Here is a 24347-nt window from a genome sequence, read left to right as displayed (position 1 = left end):
TGCAATCATTTGCTCGAGTTCCCCAGGCAAGGGTGGGTAATACGTGGCTGTAAACAGCAATGGATAGAGAAATATTGGTGTGGTGCAGAAAAAACACACAGGGATGGCTGCAGGATGGGGAGGGCTCACCTGGGTCCCTCCTAGAACAGCACAACTACCCATGCACTTTTTTAGTGCAGTTTTTTAGTTTAATCCCAAGCAGGATTCTCTTGGCCCTCAGGTATTAAATTCCCCCCTTATTCCTGCAGAAAACCCGTGTTTATTTTGCCATCCTCCACCCTTGCAGCCACCTTTCCCTGCCACGAGCACGCTCTGAACGCTGGGTTAATGTTAATGAAAACAAAACACCTGATGCAAGAAATTCAGAAACCTCAAGGAAATTGTGATGGTTTCCCTGCACTGGGAACTGGAAAAACCTCTCTCCCAATCTGGGATGTGCTGGAAGTGCCCCACGCCTGGCTGGATGCAAGGAGTGCATCACGAGGCTCCTGCTGCCAGCTGGATGCTGGTGTTGCCACCGGCTCAGCACCAATTATTTATGAAAGGAAATAGAAACAAAACTGCTTGACATTTGAAAAGAAATCATTACCACACACTTGTGGCGAATCAGAGCTGGAGTGCTTTAAAGTTCCATGTCCCGGTGCTTAATTAGAGACGAGGCAGTTTATGTTTAGCTCTCATGAAAAATTTAACCCCCCGGATGCTTTTCCTGCTCCCAGCCAAACCCGGCTGCCGGCCCAGCCCCTTCCACTTCAGCCGGGTGCAGGGCTCACCCCCAGCCCAGGGACATCAATCCCAGCTGGAAGCAGCCCCAGGGATGCTCAGGGGAGGTGTTTCAGCAGTTTCAGACCCCACAGGGATGGTTTGGGGTTGAATCCATCACAGCAGGACCTTGGTGCAGCGTGTGGGGTCTCAGTGAAGCCTTTTCCCTTCTCCCTGAGCCAGGAAAATCCTTGGGACATCAGCCCTGTAGTGTCACCACCCTCCCCAGGGCAGGAGCAGCTTTGGCTAAACCTGCCTCGGTTGGTTTTCCCCCCTTGTTTTTACAAAACACCTCCACGGATGGGGCTGAAAAGATATTTTTCTTTCTTTTCCTCTGTGCCTGACAGACCTTCCTGGCTCACCGGGTAGTTAGAGCTTACTCCTTATTTCGGGGGTCTGCTCTCAGCTGGAGATGACACTGCTCACCTCCATCCCTCACCTCTAAAACAGATGTAGCAGGTGTAGCATGAAGATAAATAGACCGAGCAGCACAAACTGCTCAGATAATGGGATCTGGGAAAGCTTCCACAGCCAGCCATCAGTGTAGCTACAGCTGAATTTCCCTAATCTAGACAAGCCCCTGCTTCCCTGTCCTTCAAACAGCAGTTTTGTTTGCATTAAAAAAAAAAAAAAAAATCCTTCCAAGATGATGTGGATTGCACATTTTTTTTTTCTCCCCTTCATGCTTTACAAGATATAAACATTGAGTCTTCTGTTTAAACGTGGCCTCTGGGTAGGGATTCCTGGGAAATTGAGAAGCAGGCCATTTTTCAGATAAATGATTTATACAGAAGATGCTATGGATGACCTGATGCTGACCTGTTTGAATTAATTCCAGCATTTGAGCTTCCATTTCTATTAAAACTCCATTTACCAGGAAAGTGAAAAGGTAATTATCGTCCCCAGCTTTAAATCACTCCACTGCTGAATTATTAAAGGGAAGAATTAAAAATAATCAGGCTTTTTCATTATACTTCATAGAGAGGAAATTAAAGGTGTAAGAATGTATTTTTTGCTTGAATTTAAGTATTCATTTCTGAGATTTATGTAGAAATAGAAATCATTCTCTCTGCGTGCCCAGCTCATTTTCTTTATGAAGACACACAGACACACACATGGGGGGAAGGCAAAAAGTAAAAGCCCTCTTGTAAAATGAAAAAATAATAATAATAAAAAAGAATAGAAGGAAGAAGGGATTTAACATGAAGAAGTATAGGAGAGCGTTTTGCATTTTAATACCCTTTTTTCTGCACAATTACACCTCTGAGTGATCCAGCAGAGGGAGATTAAGCCGCTACTAATTTCAGATATACAGTTGTAAAATGCTAGGTTAGTTCTTATCAGGAGATGTAAGAAAATCCGACAGTGTCAGGCAGCAGGAGGGAGCTGATTGCTTCTGATGTCTGCAGACTCACGGGAGAGGCTCAGCAGCTTCAGAGCATTCCAGGGAAAGGGACTCACAGCTTTACACAAACCTTCACAAATCCCAGCCCCTGTGCTCTTTGCAGAGCGAAAATGGGCTGGGAATGGTCGATCAGTGAGAGCTCACACCTTCCCACCTCCCTGGAAAAGGAAGGGAACTGCAGCAGGGAAAGCAAAGCTGGTGCCTGGATTTCATAGCTGGAGCAGGGAATCTAGGCCAGCCAACATCTGTCCCTGGCAAAGCAATCAGAGAAGCTGATATATGATTCAATTGATAAAGAATTAAAGGGCAGAAATATAATTAACATCAGTCAACATGGTTTTATGGAAAATAGGTCTTGTCAGTCAAATCTGATTTCATTCTTTGATGAGATTACAAGTTTGGTTGATAAGGGTAACTGCAAAGATATAATATATTTAGCTGTTGTAAGTTGTTTGACTCTGTATCTCACAACTTTCTGATTAAAAAATTAGTGTTATATGATATCAGCGAAGCACGTGGTAAATGGATTAAGAATCCTATTTCTGATGGAAGGGACTGTCCATGGAGGAGAGAACACTGGAGAGAGAGGGAGAGGCACACAAGTGGAGCTTTAACACATTTCCAGCCTTGGACTCAGCTCCCCTCAATAATCTTGATATGAAGAATTAAATTAATCCTATGATTAATCCATGAATTGAATGAAATCCGCAGGAAGCCCGAAGATCTAAGGGGAGGAACATGGCATAAAAAAGGGGGGAGATTGCTCCGGGAGAGAACAGGAATTGACTGGAGCAGGGCTGGTGTGTGGACAGGGCTTTCTTTCCCTGGAAAAGACCAAAGGCAAATGCAGAGCAGGCTGAGAGCACTGATCCACCCTCCCTGGAGAGCGGCAGACAGAGCTCAATCCTTTCCGTTTATCACAGATTGAAAAGTGACTTGACTAGAGCAGATAAAAGCCTTTGTGGGGAGACAATAGCAGGTACTAAAGGCCTCGTTAATCTGGGAAGGAAAAAAAAAAAAAAAAAAAGAAAAAAAAAAAAAAAAAAAAAAAAAAAAAAGAGACAGCCCAATGACTGCAAGATGAAGCCCAAGGAATTCAAATGAGAAAATCAGCCCGAATGCCTGGCTGAAATGTGATTAAATACCAAAAACTGCTCAAATTCTCAAGGTCCAAACACATTTAGTCCTGCTGAAACAATAAAACTGATTTTAACCCAGAACCAAGATAAGATTTAACTTGATAAGCCTGGCTTTACTGTCCTCCTGCTCAGTGCCCAAAAGTCTCCCAAAGTCTTTCCTTTTTACCACGTTCTGCACAGAACTTTGACTACCAGATCTCCTGGGCAATGAATTTATTATCCCTTAAACTGAAAAGAACTTACAGACCTTTTAATAATACTTTACATCTCTCCAGGGTTTTCCCTTTTAGGTTCTCAAAGAGCTCTGCAAATAACTATTATTCCTCATGTTCCCACCCCGGGTCCTCCTTTCCCTCACACAGATCTGGGAAGAGGCTGAGATGACAGGATTTGCTCTGTGTTGTACATGGTATCAGCTGGTGTTTGATACTAGATGAGAACATGGAGACATTTTCCATCCCTGCTCTGCTTCTTTTGCCTCCAACACCCATCCATCCATCAGCTGGGTGGAAATTTTGATTAAAAATTAGGCAGAGGTGCCTTTGGATAAAGCAGAAACGCAGTTTTGAAACACTGCGGGAAAGGAACACCTTCATTTTTCATTTTAAGTCACAACATGACTTTTATACTATTATCTTCTCAAGGCAAAACTGGAAAGAAATATTGCACTCGCCCTAAAACAATGTTTCTTCCAAAAAATTGCATTTCACAGGAAAAAGGAGAAGTAGATTTTAATTCAGAGTAAGAAAGCTGACATCCCCTGTTGGGATGGATACTGCAGGCAGAGGAACAGACAGACAAGTCAGCAAATAGGTCAGTAGGTAAATAGGGGATGGATTATGCTGTAAATGGATTAGTAAATATGCAAGTAGAAAAAAAACCAGACACCTTTCCATTTCCCTGCCCTCCCTTCCCACCACCAGAGTCTGTAATGTATTAGGGGAAACGCTGCTGAGGTGTCAGAACAATTTCTATTAAAGGTAATTTTCTAATGAAAAGGTTATAAGAGACTGTGTCAGAGCTAATCAAAATTCAATCTCCCTGTCACCAAACAGCACAATCCTGCTCCAGCAGCTCTGCCTCGGAGGGTTGCACAGAGTGAGGCAGTGCAGCCCCATTCCAGAGCTCCATGATCCTCCCAGAGCACAGGGAGAAGGAATATTTCACTCCTCAGCAAGCCATGCCCTCTCAGGGAGGAGTTTTTTTCCGTGCCTCCAGCATTTCCCTTAAATTATCCCTCTCGTTCCTTCGTGTCCCTCCTTCCCTCCCACCCTTCCCCTGCTCCCTGTCTTCCCCAAGCCACCAGAGAGGATTGGAGGCAGGATTACTTATTGATAGCAGCAGCCACCCTCCTAAATCCAGTCAGGGCTGCTGGCTAATCCCTTTAATGAGTTGGTTTAGCCCTGGCAGCCGAGCTAACCTGCGTGTTTAACTCATGTTCAACTCCCCAGCTCTCCCTTCACCCCCTCCCAGCTGCTGAGCAGAAGCTGCAGAACACGAGATCGTCCTCAGCCCTAAAGTATTTTTTAATTCCTTTAGAGGACACCTCAGAGAGCCCCACAATTATATCTCTCCAGCACCACGAGCTGGAATAAAATAGGTGGGCAGATCCACTTCCCTCTCCATCAAACACCGTTTGAGAAATGCTATTATGACATCCAAGAAGACAATGTGGAAAGGTGCTGCACGTTTCCCATCCAGTTTGTGTTTCCCTGCCACCCTTGCTGGCAGGAATAAAGGGTTTTTTCCCTCCCTTTCCTTATTAAGATAAAACTGTCACCAGCTTCCCCATTCCACTGGTTTGTTGGGACTTTCAAAGCCTGGAACTGTATTAAATATTCAGTCTACTCCTTTTGGCTACATTTCAGAGCCTGTATCCCTCCCTTTAATTGCTCTGTCAAGAATAGATGAAAGTTTGATACCAAGGCTTTGACTGGGAAAAACTCAAACACTTTGGGCTCTGCTGTTTTATTTATTTAAAGAGGAAATATCGGGAATACTCTGCTTAAATTATGCTCTATACGATTGCTAAGGACTTCTTTTCTCATTTGTTCTTTTATGCATCCTTCCATTAACTCTTTTCGCTGCTATTTTTTGTTATGCTGAATTATATTCATGGGCTCCCTTTATCTCTTCCTCTCTTTTGTCACCAAGTGCACAACTCCTCAAACACCTCTTCTGTAGCAGTACCCCGCCCTATAATCTCCCGGGAATGCAGATGGAGATTTCCATCCCAGGAGAAAGCTCCCCGGGGTATTGCTCCACCAGCGAGGTGGCAGAAAGCAGAATTTGGAGACAACTTGGCTGCCAGAGATGAAACAAGCACAGCATCCTCTGCAGGGCTTCAAAGGCTGCCTCTGATTCATATGCACCCATCAGAAGCTCCTTAATCTGCACCACATCACTTCCCTCCCCGGCCCACCTCGCTGAACAGGCTGAGCCCTCAGCCGTGTCTCCAGGGCTCTTTCCCTCTTTTTGCCTCTCCTGAGCATCTTTGTTCTTGCTCTGAGCACTGCTCCATGCTCCAGCAGTTTTCCATGCACGAATCCAGCTCGCTCCTGCTGCAGGCTGCAGCTGGAAGGAGATTTTTTGTTTGTTTGGGTTTTATTTCCTTTTTCCTTCTCACTGAGGTCTGGAGAGGGTGGGCGAGCACATCTGTGCCAGGATCAGAGGCAAGGACAGCCCCCACGCCAGCTGTGCTGCCCTCCTGCTTCCTTGGATGTAATTAACATCCCTTCCTCACTGCAATCACCCCGGCTCTGCCTCAATCATCCTCTCCCAGCAATGAGCATTCCTTGTCATTAGGGCCTTAAAAACCTCCATTATGAGCACGTAAATGGGATGCAGCGAGGAGGGAAATATTTTACCACTCCAATTTCCTGTTGTGCCATTGCCAGCAAGTCCTGCTATTATTGCTGAGCATCTCCAAGCTGCACCAGCAGCGACAGGAGCCAGGCCCACGTTGTGCTTGCAACCAAAGTCTGACAACGCAGCAGTGTCAAGGTTTTCCAGGATTTTTCCTTTGAGGAAAGAGTGAGGATAGATAGAGGAAAGCAAAGGAGAGCCTGATCTGCTTCCCTGACCCAAAAGGCAGCACAGTCTCGAGGTAAAAGCAGGAAACTGAGCTCCATTTATGGTACAGGAAGGGAAATCTCAGTTTGTCTGGCAGCATCATGCAAGGATTTTGCCCTCCTCGGGTTTTCCTGCATTAACAACGTCTGAGCTCTGGCCCAGCAGGTCTCCCCATCAGCTGGTACCTACCACAGGCACTCGGATCTGTTGGATTCTGTCAGCTCCCTTCTCAGCTCTGGCCAAGCTGTCTCCCCTTCTCCCAGGAAGAGCAGGGTCTTGTATTCCAGAGGGATGCTGGCCTCTCCTTCCCTTCTCCACACACAAGAAAACCCCACCTGAACCCCTGCCCAGCCCCTCTCCCACGGAGGCACCACCCAGGTGCTGCCAAGGCTCCTTCAAACACAAACTGTTCCCCTCAATAACATTCCCAATGCAAATACCAGTTGTGTTTGCAGGCACACAGGCACGGGGGGGAAGTGCAGGGGAGAATTTATCCTCCATCTCCAAAAAAAGCTGTGTGAAGCCCACGTTACAGTTTTTGTCCTTTTCTCTCCCGTGTTTGTGTTTGTTGTAGGGTACAAGGGACACTGGATCCCATCTCTCCAGACAGGTTTTCCACCTCATGCATACAAAGGCCTCTGCAAGCAGAACCCACCGAATACACACAAAATATTTCTCCCCAGGTTGCCTAACAAACCCCTAAAGGCAGAACCTGCAGCCAAGGTGCAGAGGAGAGATAGCAAATCAGGCACTACAGTGCTTTCAACTCCAATTTCCTTGTCCTACCTCCTGATAAGGTGTTGCTGAGACCTCTTCCATTTCTCAGTTCCACTCTAGCATGTGGATTTGGCACTCGTGAACTTTTTAATTTCATAAACCACCGGTGCTTTTCCTTCCCTTTTGCACCCCTGTGCCTTCTTGGAGCTCTCTAAGCCAGGTGCAGCCACCTGATAATTCCCTGTAATGCAATCACAGGGCCTCAGTGCCAGCACTGAGCTGAGCTGAGCCTCCACTCAAGGACACCACTGCTGATAAAAGAGGGGACTCAAAGTGATGTGGAACTTGAACCACATCACACAAACCCCCTGATTTTGCTGCTCCTCACACTGACATCCTCCTGGCGGACAAAATCCTGCTTGCCTGCATTTCCCAGGCTCCACACATCTCATCTCCAAGTGTATTGGTACAAAAATAACAGAAATAGCAGTCTTTGGCTTGCTGATGAGTGCTTTATATCCTCAGTGCCCCTGAGGAAAGGGCACACACTGCTGGTGCCTTCCTCGAGGAAAATCCCACCCCTCTTTTTGCACTCAAGTCATCAGGACCAGAACAGGGCAGCTGTGCTCACCCAGCTAAAGGGAGAAAGTTAAGAAAGGTTAAACAGACTTAGGAACACTCTCAGCCTTTTGTGCAAGACCCTGTGCTTAGGGGCAGCCCACATCAGATTAAATCCTCTTTAAGAGCTGCTCTGGCATTGCCCCTGGACCTTTCTGTTTGTTCCCTTGGAGACAAGCCCTGAAAGCTTCTCTAAGAGCCCTGAGTGTTCTCATTTCCTGCCTCAGCTGCCATCCACACTGACCAGTGGCCAAGCTGGGGATGGACAGGGCAGGATAAAACGAGGCAACGGGCTCCTGCAGGGGAAAAGCTCCTGTGTTAGCAGCTTGCACCTGCATGCAGACACAAATTGTGATTTGTGTGCTCAATCCCACTCATCCTTGCGCCAAGCACTGCCATGGCTGGTCAGGGCATTTCTGCTGAGATCAGAAGCCTGACGTGGATCAGCTCAGGAGCCCTGACACTGGGCCAGCATGCAGGGGAGGGGGATTTATAGATGAACACATCCACCTGCCCAGAGACCTGGTGCAAAGATCCTGATGTCCCATCCAAGGACAACTCAGGCAGAACTTAACACTCACACTTTCCTGTTTATGTCCCCATCCTGTGGTCTTAAAGTAAAACCAACCTTTTCACAAGTTCCCATTGACTGCAAGGGATAGTCCATGCCTGTTTTTAAACACACAAATGCCCTTCCCTGCTGTCTTCCCCAAATAACTTTATTTTCTCCTCGATCAGAAATTAAAGTTCTATGGGACAAGTAGATCTCACTCAAGTATCTGATAAAAGCTGAGTTTAAAAGCAGTAGGTGCCCAGTTCTGTCTTCCTCTGGCCTCAGCTCAGGGGTTAGGAGTTACGATGCAGGAGTAGGAATATTTAATAACAAGAGGAAGATTTGAACCAGTTGTAGAGCCAAAACATCGAAATTGCAGCGCTAATTAGGGGTTTGAGGGAGGTTTACTCTTAAATGGTCATGAATGAATGGGGAGTGGATGAGGGCGGAGCAGAGAGATTCGTGTATGAGTGGGAATTAATAGTTGTAAAGATGAAATTTGGCTTTGTTTTGTGCTTAGGGCTGGGATATGACAAGACTGCCATCAGAGTCTGGATGATTTCAGCCTGTGCTGTGTAAGACTGGCCAATATTCTAAGTTCCCTTTTGTTTCACTTATTTGGGAGAAGATCCATCTATGGCTGTGGAGATTAAAATGGCTTTTTTCCTTGTCACTTTGGGCGCTGATTTTAATCAGGGAGGGTTTTTTCCTTCCCCTTTCACAGCTCCATTTCTAAAGAAAAAAGAACAGCTCAGAGAGAAATTGGAGCTGCTCCCAGGACAAATGGGCCTGACTGGCAGTGCATAAAATTACCACTGTCTCTTCACCTTGCTTTCTGCAATCCCTTTATTAACTAACTGAATCCTCAGTCATTCTCTCTTGCCCAGCTCATTCATTCTCTTTCTTTCTCTCTCTTTGCTCCCAGCTAAAAGGTTCATTATCTCATGCTCCTGGGCTGGTAATGCACCCAGACCATGGGACAGAGCAATTACATGTCCTGCAAGTGTCCCCAAGCCACCCAGCTGGTGGCAGCAGGCACCTCTGGCCCTGTGGGGCTCTGTTTTCTCATGGGATGGGACCTGGTTGGGACTAAGGGTGTTTAATTCCCAGACAGAGTGGAATCTTGTCCTCCCACGGGCAGTGGGAGGCAGGAAGAGGAAACTGGTGTTAATTATTACAGAAGACTCAGCCAGCCCAGGATTTTGCCCCAAACCAATGAGAAATCCCACAAGTTGCTTGTGGGGCTTAGCGAGCTCTTGCTGCTGCCCTTGGAGAGTGAACCCAACTCCCATGATCTGTTGTCTCACCCCTCCTCAGAGTCCTTCAGAGTTCTTCCATCACCTTCCTCATGACTGAAAAAGGGGCCAGTTCTCATTTCAACCTCTAAAAAAGGCTCCAGACACAACCCCCAGCTGTCAGTCAAAGCACACATCCAGGTTTCAGTTCCAGCAGGATAATTAATTTCCATCCAAAGACCAGAGGAAAGGTGTATTTGTTTAATGACTGCATTAACAATTTGTTCTTCTGCTCAGTATGTGTTCTGGCATTTTATTAAGTTTGTTTTTTTTTTTTTTTTTTTTACTGGGGGTGGGGAACAAAGTCTAATAAAATGTGCTAATGACAAATACCAGCTGTGTGAAGAGGAGACATAAAAGGGACAAGATGATTCGTGGGCTGGATTGTAAAAGGCTCTGAACCCTCAGTGCACAGACTGGGCTGAGGAAGAGCTGACACAACTCCATTCGTAAAACTGGTGGATTTCTGCCACTTAAATCTTGCTTATTATGGTCGACCTGTGATGTGATGGGGTCTGAGGGAGCCCAGCCCTCTCCCAGCAGGTGCTGTCTGACATTTCACCTTTTTTCCTTGCACTCCCTGGACCTGGCTTCAACTCAAGGAATGGAACCAGTCCCACTTCCCTATGCAGAGGCTTTTCCTGCTCTCCTCATCCCTCCTTGCTTGTGCATTCAAGTCTGATGCTCCTGGGCAGTCTCACGGCCACCAGACTTCATCCAGGATAAATTAAAATTTTTTTACTTTCTTAATATTTTGTAGCTGACACGACAATAAATAACTAAAATACCCCTGTTTTGCTGCAGCAAATATTGTTTTACGGGAGATGGAGGCAGATATGACCCTCAATATACTGCCCTTCACTGTAGTTATTTTCTCTTCTCTCTATTATTTGGTGAAGTTTTCTAGAACCATTTATATTTTTCCGTATATCACTTTAAAATCAGAAAGAGCTTTAAAAAGTAAATTGCATTTTTCTCTCATCGCAGAGCCGTAGATTTCTTACTCTTCTCTTTGATTTTTCTTTTTTTTTTTTTTTGCTAAAGTAAATAAACAACAAAATTTTTTACAGCACTTTCAGGAGGTTATATTCTGGTCATTTCTCATGGTTGTTTTTCAGTGTTCAGTGACAATTATTACTAAAAAAAAACAATTTTTCAAGCCAGGACTTAGAATTTCTAAAGGATTTCTAAAGGATGAAGCAATCAGGCTGCATCCACTTGTTAGAGAAATCCAGGGAACCTCAGTTACCTTGGATGCACTAAGATTTGCACAAGTTTTTCAACTTCTGCACCCCCTGGCGCCCTCAGCTTCACTTGTTCCTGCCAGCCACAGAAGGAAATGCTCCAAACACCTTCTTTCTGGCACTTCTCACAGTTCAGAGTGACTGAACCTCCCCGGTGTTCATCCAGGCAGCAGGATGCTGAGCAGGGACCAGCATCAGAAAAAGGAGAGCTCAGGTTTTGCTCAGCCTCGCAGTGCCTCATCTGGCTGTGGGTAACCTGGGAACGAGCTGGGGTTTCTCCTGCTGATCCTGCACAGAAACCACAGGTGTTATCTCAGCATAATCCAAAGCAGGGTGGGACCTACAGGGTAGCTCACCTTCCCTGTCTGCAGGCATCCCTAAATTTTAAAAAGATTGTCCCTCTGGTAACTTCCCCTCATCTCTCATTCCCTCCAAGTAGCTGCTGCCATCTGTTCACACATCCAGGGGTTTTATTTTAAGTGGAAGTCCTTCACCCTTCAAGGAGAGCCTGCCCCATGACACACAGCCCAGGTAACACCTCTGCTTTGATCAACGCCTCCTGCAAGTTCCAGGTGTGTCCCCATCACCTCAGCAGGCTGCAGTGAATCTCAGCACAAAAACAAGCCACGCAAAGCAGAAAGCCTTGTCATCGTGCTTTGTGCCTTGGGATTCACTGGACAGAAGGGCCTCAGGGACAAAATGCCACTCAATGAGCTCCCTGCTGTCTGATCTGAAGGGCTCCAAGAGGGGAAAAGCAGGAGGTGGAATAGCAACAGGTCAGGGAAGAGTCTGTCCACTTAAAAAGCACTTGATTTTCAAAGGAAGAAGCATCAAGGACTTTCTTGCCCACTTGGTGATGTCAGTTGCCAAAGGAGACAGGAGGAACTGGCTCCTTGGATGACCACAGGTGCCCACACAGTGAATTCAGATGAAAACTCAGCATGGTCCTGCAGGACAGTGGCTGACCATGCGTGGACACTTCTGTCCTTGCAAAGGGGGAGGAGGTGGCCAGCAAACCTCACTTGGGGGCTCTCAGTTCTGCACTGAAAGATGCCCAGAGTTTGTCAAAAGCCTTCAGGAGGAATCACACCCTGAAGACAAACTCCAGAGCTCTCCTTGCTCTTCCTCTGTCTGGTCTGAGTTTGGAATGGCCGCCCCATTACTGCTGGTGACAGGCGTGTGATAACATTGCCATTTCATTAGCAGGGTATTGTTCAGGAGATTGATGGCTGGCAAGCTAAGAAAAATTGCATCTCCCTCTGCAGCTGCCTGTCTCAGAGACAGCATTCATCACAGAAGGAAGGGAGGGAAGGAAAACATACAGGAGTAAGAACCTGATGTATTGGAATTCCACTAAAATCAGCTGTCTGTGGGTGAGAATCCTGAAGGCTGAAAATGTTCCCTTTGCTGTTCCAACCCCAGGAGAAAGTAGAGAAAATGGGGGTATTGAGACCACTCTTCCCAGTCTGAAGCTGCAGAGGCCTCACCTCTCCTCTGTGCTCAGGAATTATTATTATTAAACAGACACTTCCAAAGCAAAGCAAATATTGACATTAAGCAAGAAAGCAAATGCCATTGTGCTTCTGGGTGCTGGAAGAGAGGAGAGAGACAATGAGAAGCAGAAGGAAATGAGGCTCTGGAAAGATTTAGAGAGGCTTAGGTTTGTTCCCCAGCCCTCTCAGCATCTACACACTCACCTTTTGCTGGGATTTGGGGCTTTCTGCTGGAGACAGGAACACTGCAAGTGCAGAGGAAGGGCACACTGTAGTGCCATGTGTTTGTGACAAAAAAAAACCCCAGCTCATATTAAAGCTGCAGCCTATCCTGCCACTTCTGGAAGATCATCCCTGTTTTGTCTGGCCCTCTCCATCCTCTTGGAGGCAGCTTCTGACGTGGGAGGCCTGCGAGAGCTCCCGACGCGATGAAACAAAAACCACCTCGCGCCTGTACACAAAAAATTAAAACCTCATTTGTGTCTGCTGAGCGAACAAACCACAGCTAATGAAATCCCCTCACAACAGGACGTTACACGAATGAGAACCACCTCCTTCAAAGCACAGCTGGGGACGAGCACAGCCATTCGTGCTGTGCCCCTCCGGAGTCACGGGGTGACAAGTCTTTCATGGCACAGGCAGGAGGGAGCTCCCTCACGCCCTGGCAGATGAGCCAAGGAAGATTTAATTTGATTTTAACAGGGAAAAAACACACACAGACACACAGAGGCACGCAGCAGGAAGGCTCTCCTGCTGCCTCCCCAGGGAGCAGAGGAGCTCTCAGGCACTGCTCCTGCTGAGGGATGGGGAGTTCCCTTCGTGCTCACAACCTCTGCAGCAGGGAGGGGACACTCAGGCACTGCCAGCGTGGCTGTGGGCTCTGTCCCTCTGTCCCCCTGTCACTTGTGATGTGCAGGAGCCCAGCAGGGAGGATTTATTATGGATTAACATCCGTGCCAGTGAAACCAGACCCATCTCCAAGGCTTGAATAACCTCTCTTGCTATTGTGCAGGACCTCCTCCTCACCAGCATCACACATCCTTAGGGAATGGAGTTGGGAGCTGCTTTTATTTTCTCACATTTTTGATTTGGTTTTTTTTTTTTGTTTTGTTGGGGGTTTTTTTTTTTTTTTTTTTTTTTTTTTTTCCCCCAGAGATGAGAAGCACAGAGAAATCTGAATGCCAAAGCTGGGGGCCAGGAAGCACATCTGCACCAGTGCCACTCAGCATCCAGATCTGATCACAGGATCATTAAGGTTGGAAAAGGCCCCCAGGATCATCCAACCTGTGACAGATCACTGAGTGCCACATCCAGGTGTTCCCTGGACACCTCTGGGGATGGGGACTCCAAACATGCCTGGGCAGACCCTTGCAATGCCTGACAACCATTTCCATGAAGGAATTCTTCCTGATGGTCCATGACAGCCCCCTGCCAGTCTCCCTTACCCAAAGGCAACCACGGGAGCAGAACCACGTGGGAGGATGGATTGTAGGAGAACAGAGGTGATGCTGAAGGCAATCTCACCCCTGAGGAGTTGCAGCTGTAGTAATTACCAAAAAGTAGGAACAGGCCTGCCCTTCATAGGGCACAGCTATGTCAAATAATGATGGGTGTTATAAAAAGAGAGGGTTAGCTAGTTGAGAGAAGACCTGGAGTTTGTTGGCCATGCTGTGAGGAGGAAGGCTTAGGTGGCTGTGCAAGGGAGAGTAAGGCCAAGTATGTGCTGTGAGGGACAAGTAAGGGCTGGGTGGTCGTGCCAGGGGCAGGAAGGAGTCAGCTGGCCATGCAGAAGAAAGAGAAAAGGAGTCAGTGTTGCAAGGAGCTGCCTGTGGGAACTCACAGAGAGAAGGTATGAAAGTCTTACAGTAAGATAATAAGCAGGTGATGACAGTCAGGTTCCATCCACCACTGACTGGTGCCAAGCACTGATGCCAACAACTGGTGGCCCATATGGGGATGAGTCCCAACAGAACCATGTCCCACACCAAGGGAAAGGTCCCCAAACTGCTGGGGACAGATGACAAAGAATCATCACCATTTCCCACACTGTTTATTTTTCACCCTATAGCAGGTGTAATTTCAAACTGTGCAAGGTGCCTGCTCGCAGCTCTGGCTTTGCAGCAAAGGGCATTTAAAAGTCAAAGAGTGGTTGGGAAAAGATGTGTCTTGTATTAAAAGGATGAAGTTCACTCAGCTGAGCTCAGTCAGGACTCCTTGAGCAGGAGGACAAGAGCTCCTTCATTATCTGCACCCACACAAGTTCAGCCTTTGTGATTTTTTTCTTTTTTTTTTTTTTAATATCAGTTAACTTTCTTTTCTGAACAAAATATAAAGTGGCTTTTTTTTTCATTTAGAAGTGTCAAGCTGGGATGATTCACCAGTATCTTTCATTCTTTCTTACAGATATGTTTGCTATCATGTCTCTTGTAAAAATCAACTTATTTATGGAAGCATTTCCTGTGAGGAATTTCAGTTTCATTAAACAGTTTTCTGATGAGGAAGCAGATAGTCAGAGAATACCTGACCTTACCTAGTGTGTCTCATCTTCCCTCGTTAGTACTGAGGAGCTTTTCTGACACGGTGGCAGGAGTGGGAGGGTTGGATTCCTGTGTTTGCAATGATTCTGGCCAGGACTCAAGGAGTAATTGGGGAGACAGGACCCTAACCCAGACCAGGAAGGAAGCAAGAGAGAATTTTAGCACCTTTTCCCTGCCTCTCCTCTCTCTGCAGTGTCAGCAGCATCACTGCTATAATTCTGCACTGGTTTGCGAGAGAGTTTTTGATCCCCGGGGGAATAACTGTCACGCCCTTCAAGGCTGTGGTTTGAAAAGGTCTAGAAGTGCAAAGAGGAAACAAAGCAAAGACAAGACTTCATCTGGTTCTGATGCAGAGTCAAACCAAGCTGTTCATGCATTGCAGTTTCTATCAGCAATCCACATGGAACACAATCCACAAGCACTGACACCTGGTGAGTGTATGACCAGTGCATTTTCTCCATAGAAAATCCTGGAATATTCTGGGGCAACCATGCTCTACCTTTTAAAATTGCCCTTAAGCATCCATAGTGCTGCCTCCCCCTGATGCTTTCCTCAGGAAAGGAAAGCCTTCTTCTGCTAGAAGACTGGCAGAAAGGGAGAGGAAAAAACCTGAGGAACCAAATGAATGCAGATGACAGAGAGTGGCTGTGAGGGAGGCAGGGTCTCGAAAGGCTGAATTCACCGTCGGCGCTGAAGGCAGCTCTGCATTGGCTCAGGGGAGGGAACTGTTCTGTGTCATTCTGCATTGAGCATTGGTGGGCTTTCAACCTGGTTTGACACCAGTTCTGCCATTTCCAGACTGGCTGATTTGTGGCAGGAATCCCAGAGGCTGTGCTGAACTGCCTCTCCTCACCCATCTTGTCTTGCTCCTGAGGGCAGCTTAACTAACTCACCTGAAAGATTATTTATTTGGCAGTAAAAGCCACAAATAAAACAGAGCTGCCTAATGAAGACAACTTGGTGACTCTGGCCCATTTTTAATTTTAATGTTGCATGTAATCTCCATTCTGGTCTCTGGAGTTGTCAGTGGTTTTACAGCTCCTGATTATATGAGTGCAGCAGGCAGAGACAGCTCAGTGGAAGAGCTGGGAAAGCAGCATTAACAACAGCCCCAGGGGAATCCAGCCACAGGAGCTGAGGAATTGTCTGCACCATCACTGCAGTGACAGAAAGCACAGGCTGAGCAAGCACTCTGTGGTGGTGTCCTTTTCACAACCTAGCTGCCTGTTTATTTATAGGTATCCAAATAGCTCTGGGCCTGAAACACAAGGGAAGAGGAGACTACTGCATCGCCATCCGTGGAGAGAGTGACACTTCACTGCGTGTTACAGACAGGCAACTCTTACAGAAATAAAGTGGGTACCAGGGATTTTCCCATGGGTACAGAAAGGAGGGTCAAGCCTGTAGCCAACTTGGGAATCTTCGACTATCCACCACTGTTCACACCTTATCACCAAGGTTGTCTCCAGCGGTGAAGGATCCCACTGATAACAAGCAAGCCAGCCCCCTCTCCAGAGGACTGTCCTGCCAATAAAGCCCTCCAGAGTCATTCACCTCCTTCAAAGAGACAGGCTCGGTACTAACCAGCTCAGATTGGAAAGTAAATCTATTCAGAGCCAAAGGATTTTCTAACAGGAAGATGAACACAGAGGCAGAAGTTTTCTCACAGTCATGAATACATGCAAACACGAAAGACCAGGCACGTTAAAACTCGACACAGCTCCTGTCTGCAGCTCCCTGTCCTCAGCTATTCTTCATAGCAAGCTCTCCAGCCTGCAGGAGCCTGAGGCTCACTCCTTCCACAGCACCATGAGAGACGCCGTCATCTACAGAAAGAACATGGCCTTCTGGTGTGGGAAGAGAGGGCACCAAGGGATGCCTGGAGAGCAAGGAGGCTCTTGGGATTGCCACCACTGCAGGCTAACGGCGCTGGGCGGACACAACATGCAGTGCCACACGGCACAGGATTCCTCCCAGACGCAAGGTGCCACCATCAGCAGCTGTGGCTGGTTTGACAGTGCCAAGTCCCTCCGGCAAACCCACATCAGGAACCTGGGCTGGTGAGTTGTGTTTCTAAGGGAAAAGGGCCGGCGTTCGTGTGCAGGGGCCGGTGGCACACAGTGGCCGTTGCCTGCTGAAATTCCAAACATGGCAGGATGCCTCCCAGATGCAAGGTGCCACCACACGCAAGTGTGGCTGGTTTGACAGTGCCAAGTCCCTCCGGCAAACCCACATCAGGAACCTGGGATAGTAAGTTTCTTTTCCCTGCAACCAGCCTTAGCCCAAGGTTGATTTTACTGCTCCAAGTAAGAGTTAGGGTAAAGCCTAGGGTTAGGGTTTTGAAAAGCACAAAGCCCAGGGCTCCAGGCACACTGCAGCTGCAAAGGGCATCCCAAGGGGAACACAAAACTGCCATAAGATGCCTTCCTTCACAGCTTTTTCCCTGGAACCAGCCCTAGCCCTAGGCTGATTTCCTGGCTAGGGTTAGGCTTAGGGTTAGGGTTTGGAAAACCACAAAGCCCATGGCTCCAGGCACACTGCAGCTGCAAAGGGCATCCCAAGGGGAACACAAAACTGCTCCCTCTTCTCGGCCCCCCACTGCGGGCCACTGGCTCCTGATCTACAATGCCGGCACTTTTCCATGGCAATCAAAAGTCACCAGCCCACGTTCCTGATGTCTGTTTGCAGGATGCACTTGGCACTGTTATGGCGGCCAGAGTTGGATGTGGTGATAGGTTGGTCTGGGAGGCATGCTGTGCTAATCGGAACTCGAGGAATCAGAGGGCCACTGAACATGACCTCTGGCTCTTTTGCCATGGGAACCGAAACTCACCACTTGAGGTTCCTGCTGTGAGTTTGCAGGAGGCATTTGGCTCTTCCTGCTCAAATTCCTCATATCGCAGGTTGCCTCCCAGACCCAAGGGTGCCACCACCACCAACTCTGGCTACTTTGACTGTCCCAATTGCCTCCTGAAAACTGACATCAAGAACCTTGGCTGGTGAGTTTTGCTTCACAGGGAAAAGGGCCGTCATTTCTGTTCAGGAGCCTGTGGCCCTGAGAAGGCGGCCGCCTCCTGCATTTCCGAACGTCGCAGGATGCCTCTCAGACCCAAGCTGCCACCACCTCTAAGTTGGGTGCTCTCTCACATCTGGGGACTTGGAGGGGAAGTGTGGACTTAGCTTCAGGGGCAGCTCTGCCTGGCCAGGATCAGGGATGAAGCAGTCAGCACAGCAGCACATGGAGCTCCACAACTTTCCTGGATGCTGTTGTGGTTGGCAGGAGCACTTTCAGCCCCACAAAGTTTGCATCCCTCATAACCACATCAGGAGGTTCTCCAGCTTTTATGGATAGGAGAACTGGGACCTAGAGGAATTATACAACTGACATATAGGCAGCCTGTGGCAGATCTCAGAGTTTTATTCCAGTCCCTCCTAGGACTCAGAAGTTTAATTATCCTGCATCGTTTCTCTTTACAATCATGTGAATCTGCAGCAACTTCCCTGGAATTATGCTGTCCTTGCCTGCCAAGAGTCTGCCCTAAGGTGGTGAGCTGTGGGCTGCACTCAGAGCCAGGGCTCACAGGCAGGCAGCACTTGAGAAGGTGGCCGGAGAAGATGCTTCAGACCCTTCACTTCCCCAGCCCAGGCCTGCAGGCTCTCCCCTGATGATGGGCCCCTTTTCCTCTTCTGGAAATGGTGCTGCAGTGCAAAGAGTGCTTGGATAAACTCCACAGGCACTGAGCCCCAGTGAGAAAGGAGGGTCTGATCCCCTGGCTCTCGTCCAGGAAGCAGCACGTCAGCCACACAAGATGCTTGTTGAATGAAGAAACTGCCACCAGCTGTGGAGCTGGTGAAAACTGGCCAAGCCATTGACAAATCTTTCTCTGGAGACAGCTGACTCAGAGCTGCTCTGCCTCCTGGGTGTCTCCTGTCATGCAGGCCCCATCACTGCTGTGTCTCAGAATTAGCCAGGAGGGTTTTCCGCCTTCTGAGTTTGACCTTCTAAGGATGTTCAGCATCTTTCAGCATCTGGCCCATCAGGGATGTGACATGCTTCACAGATGTGCAGGGCAGGAGGCACAGGCTTCCCAGAGCAAGAGAGACCTCATTCTTCCTCCTTGCTTCCCATCTCTTTCCAGGGACTGAAGCAGATGGGCTGCATGCTCCTTCAGGTCCCAGCAGGGATATTGGAGCAGAACCCAACAGTGTACCCAGGTGACCAGGAATCTTTTCCTACTTTTAGCTTCTCCAGTATGCTGTTGGGAAGCACCTTCGTGCTGCAGCCAAAACACTGGCAGGGTTCTCCATGGATAATGAGCATTCCACTACAAAGCCAGGGAAACCTCTCACTACCCACAGGAGGGGACATGCCTCTCTCAGGTGCTGGATCACTGCTTCTCAGTGCTGCTTAGTTCAGTCCCTGAACACATTTATCTGTCTCTAGCCACAATGGAAATTCCTGTGCACATCAGGGGCTCACCAACCTGGGCTGCAGTTTGGCTTTGTCCCAATTCCCAATGCTAGCCTGCTGGTTGGGCTTCCCAAGAGACAAGAAAGAGGCTTGTCTGTCCTCACAGGTAATTAAACCTGGATTAGAACATGATCTGACTGGAATCTAGCCTGGGGAAAATTGTAAAGGGCTTCCCAGAGGTGAAACTCTACAGAGTCCAGGCAGTGCTTTGCCCTTCCTCTGTCTTCTGAAAGAAAGGGGGTAGTGAGAAACCAAAGGTGCTTTGAGAACCTGGACAACACAACACTGCCCACCACATGCAGTTCTCTGTTCTGCCTGCAGTAATTGAGGCACAGAGCCCTGACTCTTGCAAAACCAAGTTTAATCCCTAGTTCCCCCTAAAATTTCAGGTGCCTGGCTTTGCAGGGCTCTCAGGAGTGAGGCTGCAATCTGGATACCCACAGCACCCCCACCCATGATCAGCTTCCTCCCAGCTGCTGCATAACAGGCCTGAAAACACAGAACCAATATGCAAATCTGACATTTAATTTGGACATGAGTGTTTAATGAGGCTGTGGAGATTCTGCCACTTGCAGCCTCCACATCCTGCAACCTGCAGTCACATTCCTTTAGTTGAATGTGTCCCCACTACACCTCTGGATGCACAGGCATGTGCACATATTCTCCAACAATTCCACTTTTCCTCCCAACTCCACATTTTTACCAATCCAGTCTGGAGACCTCTTTTAAGGTGACACTTTGCTTTGGTGGCTCTGCAGCCTCTGAGCCAGGGGGCTGGGGCCAGACATTTCATTAGCTGCTGTGCTGTTTTGTTCTTGAAGAGGTGGAAGATGTACCAGGAATCAGTTCTGGCATCTCTGGGGTGAAGAGGGAAGGGCACAGTTTGTGCCTTGCAAGGCCTCTCATCCCATCCCATGAGATCTGGGAAATGCTTCCCTGCCAAAACAAGTGGCTTAATCAGGGAGAATGAATCATATCCACTAACCCCAGCGACAAATGAGAGAACAAATAATCAAATAACAAAGCCCAAGAAAAACCCAGGAACTCCTACATGCAGCAAGGAGATACTCCCTTTGTGCCACCTGCCTGAGAGCAAAGCCTTCCATCAGCTCCCAGTACAGAGACTCCACAGTCTTTTTATTTGAAGAGGATTATGGAGCTGCCATTCAGTAAATGAAGTGCCACTCCAAACAGCTGCACTGTGGCCTGCCCTCGTTCAGACACGATGCCTTGCTGGGGCTGCAGAGCTGCAGGCAAAGGCTGCTCCTGGCCTTGGAGCTCTGCAGAACTAAGGAATGCTAGAAAGTGCATGCACAGGAGCCAGGAGAGAGGTGAAGAAGCAAGAGAGTGTCATTTCCTCATTTCTGCTGCTGCCCAGAAAGGTACTGCCCAGGTTTTCTTCTTCAACAGCCTTCTTTTCTCCCAGGTTGCAGCCACAGCACCACACTGCTCCTCTGGCAACTGAAATATATATCCTGCTTTCCTGGGAGGGGACAGCAGGATGAGTCACTCCCCTCTCCCTGCTGCTTGATATCACAAGTTGCTCCCAGAACCCATTATTCCCACAGTGAGCACAACACCCTCTGTGCAGGGCTGATTGCCCAGAGCCACAGGAGACAAAGGCAGTGAGCTCCAAGCCCCAGCTCCAAGTGTGCCACATTTAATTCCCAGGGAATATGATCCTAGGAGAACCCATGCAACTGGTGAAGAGACAGGGAGACCCAGCCTGGGGCTGGAAGGGGGAAATATGAACTGGGCCAGGGCAGGAGAACATCGGGAAGAGGCAGGAACGTGGGACATGAGCTCTGTTCAGCACAAGCAGGCTCTGGGATGAAATATTAATGCCAGCATCCTGAACAGGCAGCAAGCAGCGGTGTCTGAGCTACTTGGCCATGAATAAAAGATGGTCCTGAAAATGGGGAAGAGCAGCAAATTAATTAATCGAAGCAAAAGTCTCTCTGCTCCCATTAACGAACAAGCCTGGAATTCTCCCTCATGCAGCTCAGCTTGGGGAACATGCAGGGGCACAGAGAGGAGAAGGACAGCAGAGGGAGGGTCTTCTCCCAGTGACCTGGGGTCTCCCACTGCCCAGCAGTGCCTGTAAGCTCAAGTTCAGATCCTGATTCAGCTTCTCATCATGTCTGACCTGCCAGCTCTGGGAGCTCAGCCTCTGCCAGCTCAGACTGCTCACCTGTACCTTGACTCCCTCATATTTTAAGTAAGGGGTGAGCTGGGAGCTGAAGCAGGGCTGCGGATTCCTAACACCCATTCCAAGAGCTGTGCCAGGTAGCCCAGCTCCGGGCCAAAAGCGGGGCCCAGCCAGCTGCTTCCAGGCAGGCAAGCAGGAGGGCTATCCCACTGATGGAGGGCTTGGAGCTGTTCCTGCCTTCAAGAGAAGAAAATCCGGTTTTCCTTCATTCAGAGCTGGGAATTTTCAGTGTGCTGCTCAGTGCTGCCATGCCCAAGCCTAATCCCTTATGCTGCACCAGTCAACTGGGAACAGAGTAGTGGGGGCTGCTGCAGATGGAGACACCCTCAGCACCAAGAAATGAATGATCTCCTCTTCTGAAGCCTTGCCCATAAATTATAGATTTTAAGCAGTGTTTGTTTAAAATATTCAGCTTTCCACTTAAAAAAGAATACTCATACACACCAAGAATGGGGGAAAAGGATGGGGGCTGCATTCCCACTTGGAGGAGGAGGAGGGAAGCAGCCAGGAAGGAGAGAGGTGTTTCCTCGACTAATGAGCCAGCATCCCTGGCTGTGGATGTGCAGTCCAACACGTGAGCCACCTGCACTGCAGCTTTGCCTGCCTCCAGCACACAGCTCAGGCCCAGCCTCTGCTTTTCCTCCTGTATCCCCGTGTGCACATCATCCCACAGGCCTCCCTTCGAGCCCACAGGACAATGCTGTGCTTGCGAAGTCAGAGCAAAGATATCTCAAGTATTCTGAAGGAAGGAGGTGAGAAGGGAGGGAAACATCCCCCTCTCCAGAACCCCTACTTCCCTAGAAACAAATTCATTGCTTTGATTAAAAATTCAGCTTTTCAGCTGCCTTGGCCACGGGGCAGATCCACAAAAGGTGAGTTGCAGGGAGCAGCAGCCAAGATACTTCTCTTCAATGAAAGAATGCTCCCCTTCATCTGCACTTCCCAGCCCGGCCAGGCACCAGAGCCTGTACTGCCGCCTGATGGTGAGGAAGAGGCAGGGCCCTGCTGCAGAATGAAGGGATTTCTCCTCTAGGCTGCAGCACCTCCCAGGCTGAGACAGGCTCTCACTGTCTTCTGGGATGGATTTCCCATGGAAGAGACTGCAGAGACAGCCTTGCAGGAGCTGTTTGCAGCATTTCCTACCCAAGGAAGTTCACGTGGATACTCAGATACGTCTTGAGCAGGGTACAGGGAGCAACAGCCGAGTTGTTCAGGAAGGCACAGATCTAACCCTGGCTATCTGGGATTCATCACGGTCGCACCCAGCCCAGAGCTGGCTCTCCTGAGCCTCAGGTAACTCTGGGATCTCCCTGTGATCTGAGATGGATGGATGGATGGATGGATGGATGCCAGGACCACCAGCCCAGGGCAGTTTCTCCTCCCTTCCTGCCACCTGGGTGATGCTCCAGGCCCAGCCCTCCTTCTGGCAGCTTAAGCACACTCCAGTCTGCACCTCACTCCCTCCTTAGCTGCACCCCTGTACCCTCAGGAGGCAGAGAACCTTTCTTGCTCTCCATTCCAGGAGACACTGACCATTCTGGCAAGTTCTGTACTGTATTTTTAATAAATTAGCCCCAAACTTCATTTGCATGGATAAAAATAGCATCAGCTGCTCTGCCAAGCCATTTTTCTCTTGGTTTACACATTCATCCAAGCTGCTCTATTTGTCTTTCCTCCACAGACTCATATTTTTCTGGATTCATTTTGTCAAACAAATTGCATAAGCCGGACTGCCCATTTACCCAGTGCTGTTTGATTACAGGGGTTATTTATGAAACAGCAAGACATATGGCATTAAGCTTCTTAATAATAATAATAATGAGAGAAGGGAAGGAGAAAAGCTCTAGAAGAGAGGAGGGAGAAAATGTTTTCTATTACAGACAAAACCTCCTGCCATCGGTGATAAATTCCAGACACTTTTTCCAGTTGCTCTTGTGCTGCCGGCATGATGAATGGCACAGGCACTCAGCTCAGGAGCGTGGCCACAGGATCCAGGGTAAGGAGGGAAGTGCTGAAACACACAGAGGTGGTGGGGCTGGCTCTGGTGCGCAGGGACCACTAGCCACCAGGCACTTCGCTTGCCAGGAGGTCACAGAAATGCAGACTCCACCCAGCCCTGCTTTTGAACCCACTTCCCTCTCTTCTCTCTGATGCAGTCGCTTATTCCTGAGGAGTTTGGGACCACTCCATTCAGCACATGCAGAGCCCCGTTGGCTCCCTGAAGACATCTTCATCTGACCTGGCCATCCTGGCTCTGATGGTGACTCACTGCAATTCAATCAAAAGTTCTGTCAAAGAAAGATGCTCAATTAAGGGCCTGGGAGACCTTGAAAGCAGAGTCATTTCTGCAAGAGGAAGGTAATTAACTTTTTAATCAGTGGGCACTGATCTGAAGGTCTAGTGAAAAGAGAGAGAGAAGCAAACTCACTCCCACAGACTCAGAGCAGAGCCCTGTGACGTCACTGGAGGCCCAGGAAGGGCTGGGAACTGGACTTGCTACACACCAACCTGCAGAGCTGCTCCATCACCTCATCCTTCTCCCTGCTGTTGTTCCCCAGGGGCAGAGGCACCTTCACCTCTGGGCTTCCCTTCTCTCCTTATCCCAACAAAGGACAACACACCAAACTTCCAATCAGAGCAGCATCAGTGTCTGGAGATAACTTCTCAGCAGCCCAGACTCCCACACTGTCCTACAGGGAAGGTCCTGGCAATGGGATAAAGAAGCTCAAGCACCAAGACTAAAGGCTTTCCCTGGCACTTGCAAATATCCTGTAGCACCAGCCTCACCTCCTGGTCTCGTGTTCATCAGCTGGCACAGATCAGGGTGCCAGG

The 24347-nt window shown here is 48.5% G+C and overlaps 1 protein-coding gene across 1 annotated transcript in view; it reads left to right on the top strand.

Moving 5' to 3' along the window:
* Nucleotides 1-17838, top strand: part of LOC121350078 — an 88761-nt gene extending 70923 nt beyond the window's left edge. Inside the window, exons 6-7 of the mRNA XM_041461110.1 lie at nt 16569-16895; nt 17739-17838. Coding sequence (XP_041317044.1) covers nt 16569-16895; nt 17739-17838 — 427 coding nt within the window. The remainder of the gene's footprint in view (nt 1-16568; nt 16896-17738) is intronic.
* Nucleotides 17839-24347: the final 6509 nt, after the last annotated feature.

This window comes from Pyrgilauda ruficollis, unplaced genomic scaffold, assembly GCF_017590135.1.
Source record: "Pyrgilauda ruficollis isolate IOZ18807 unplaced genomic scaffold, ASM1759013v1 scaffold15, whole genome shotgun sequence".
In the NCBI taxonomy this organism is placed as follows: domain Eukaryota; kingdom Metazoa; phylum Chordata; class Aves; order Passeriformes; family Passeridae; genus Pyrgilauda; species Pyrgilauda ruficollis.
This window is presented reverse-complemented; position numbering and strand designations above follow the sequence as displayed.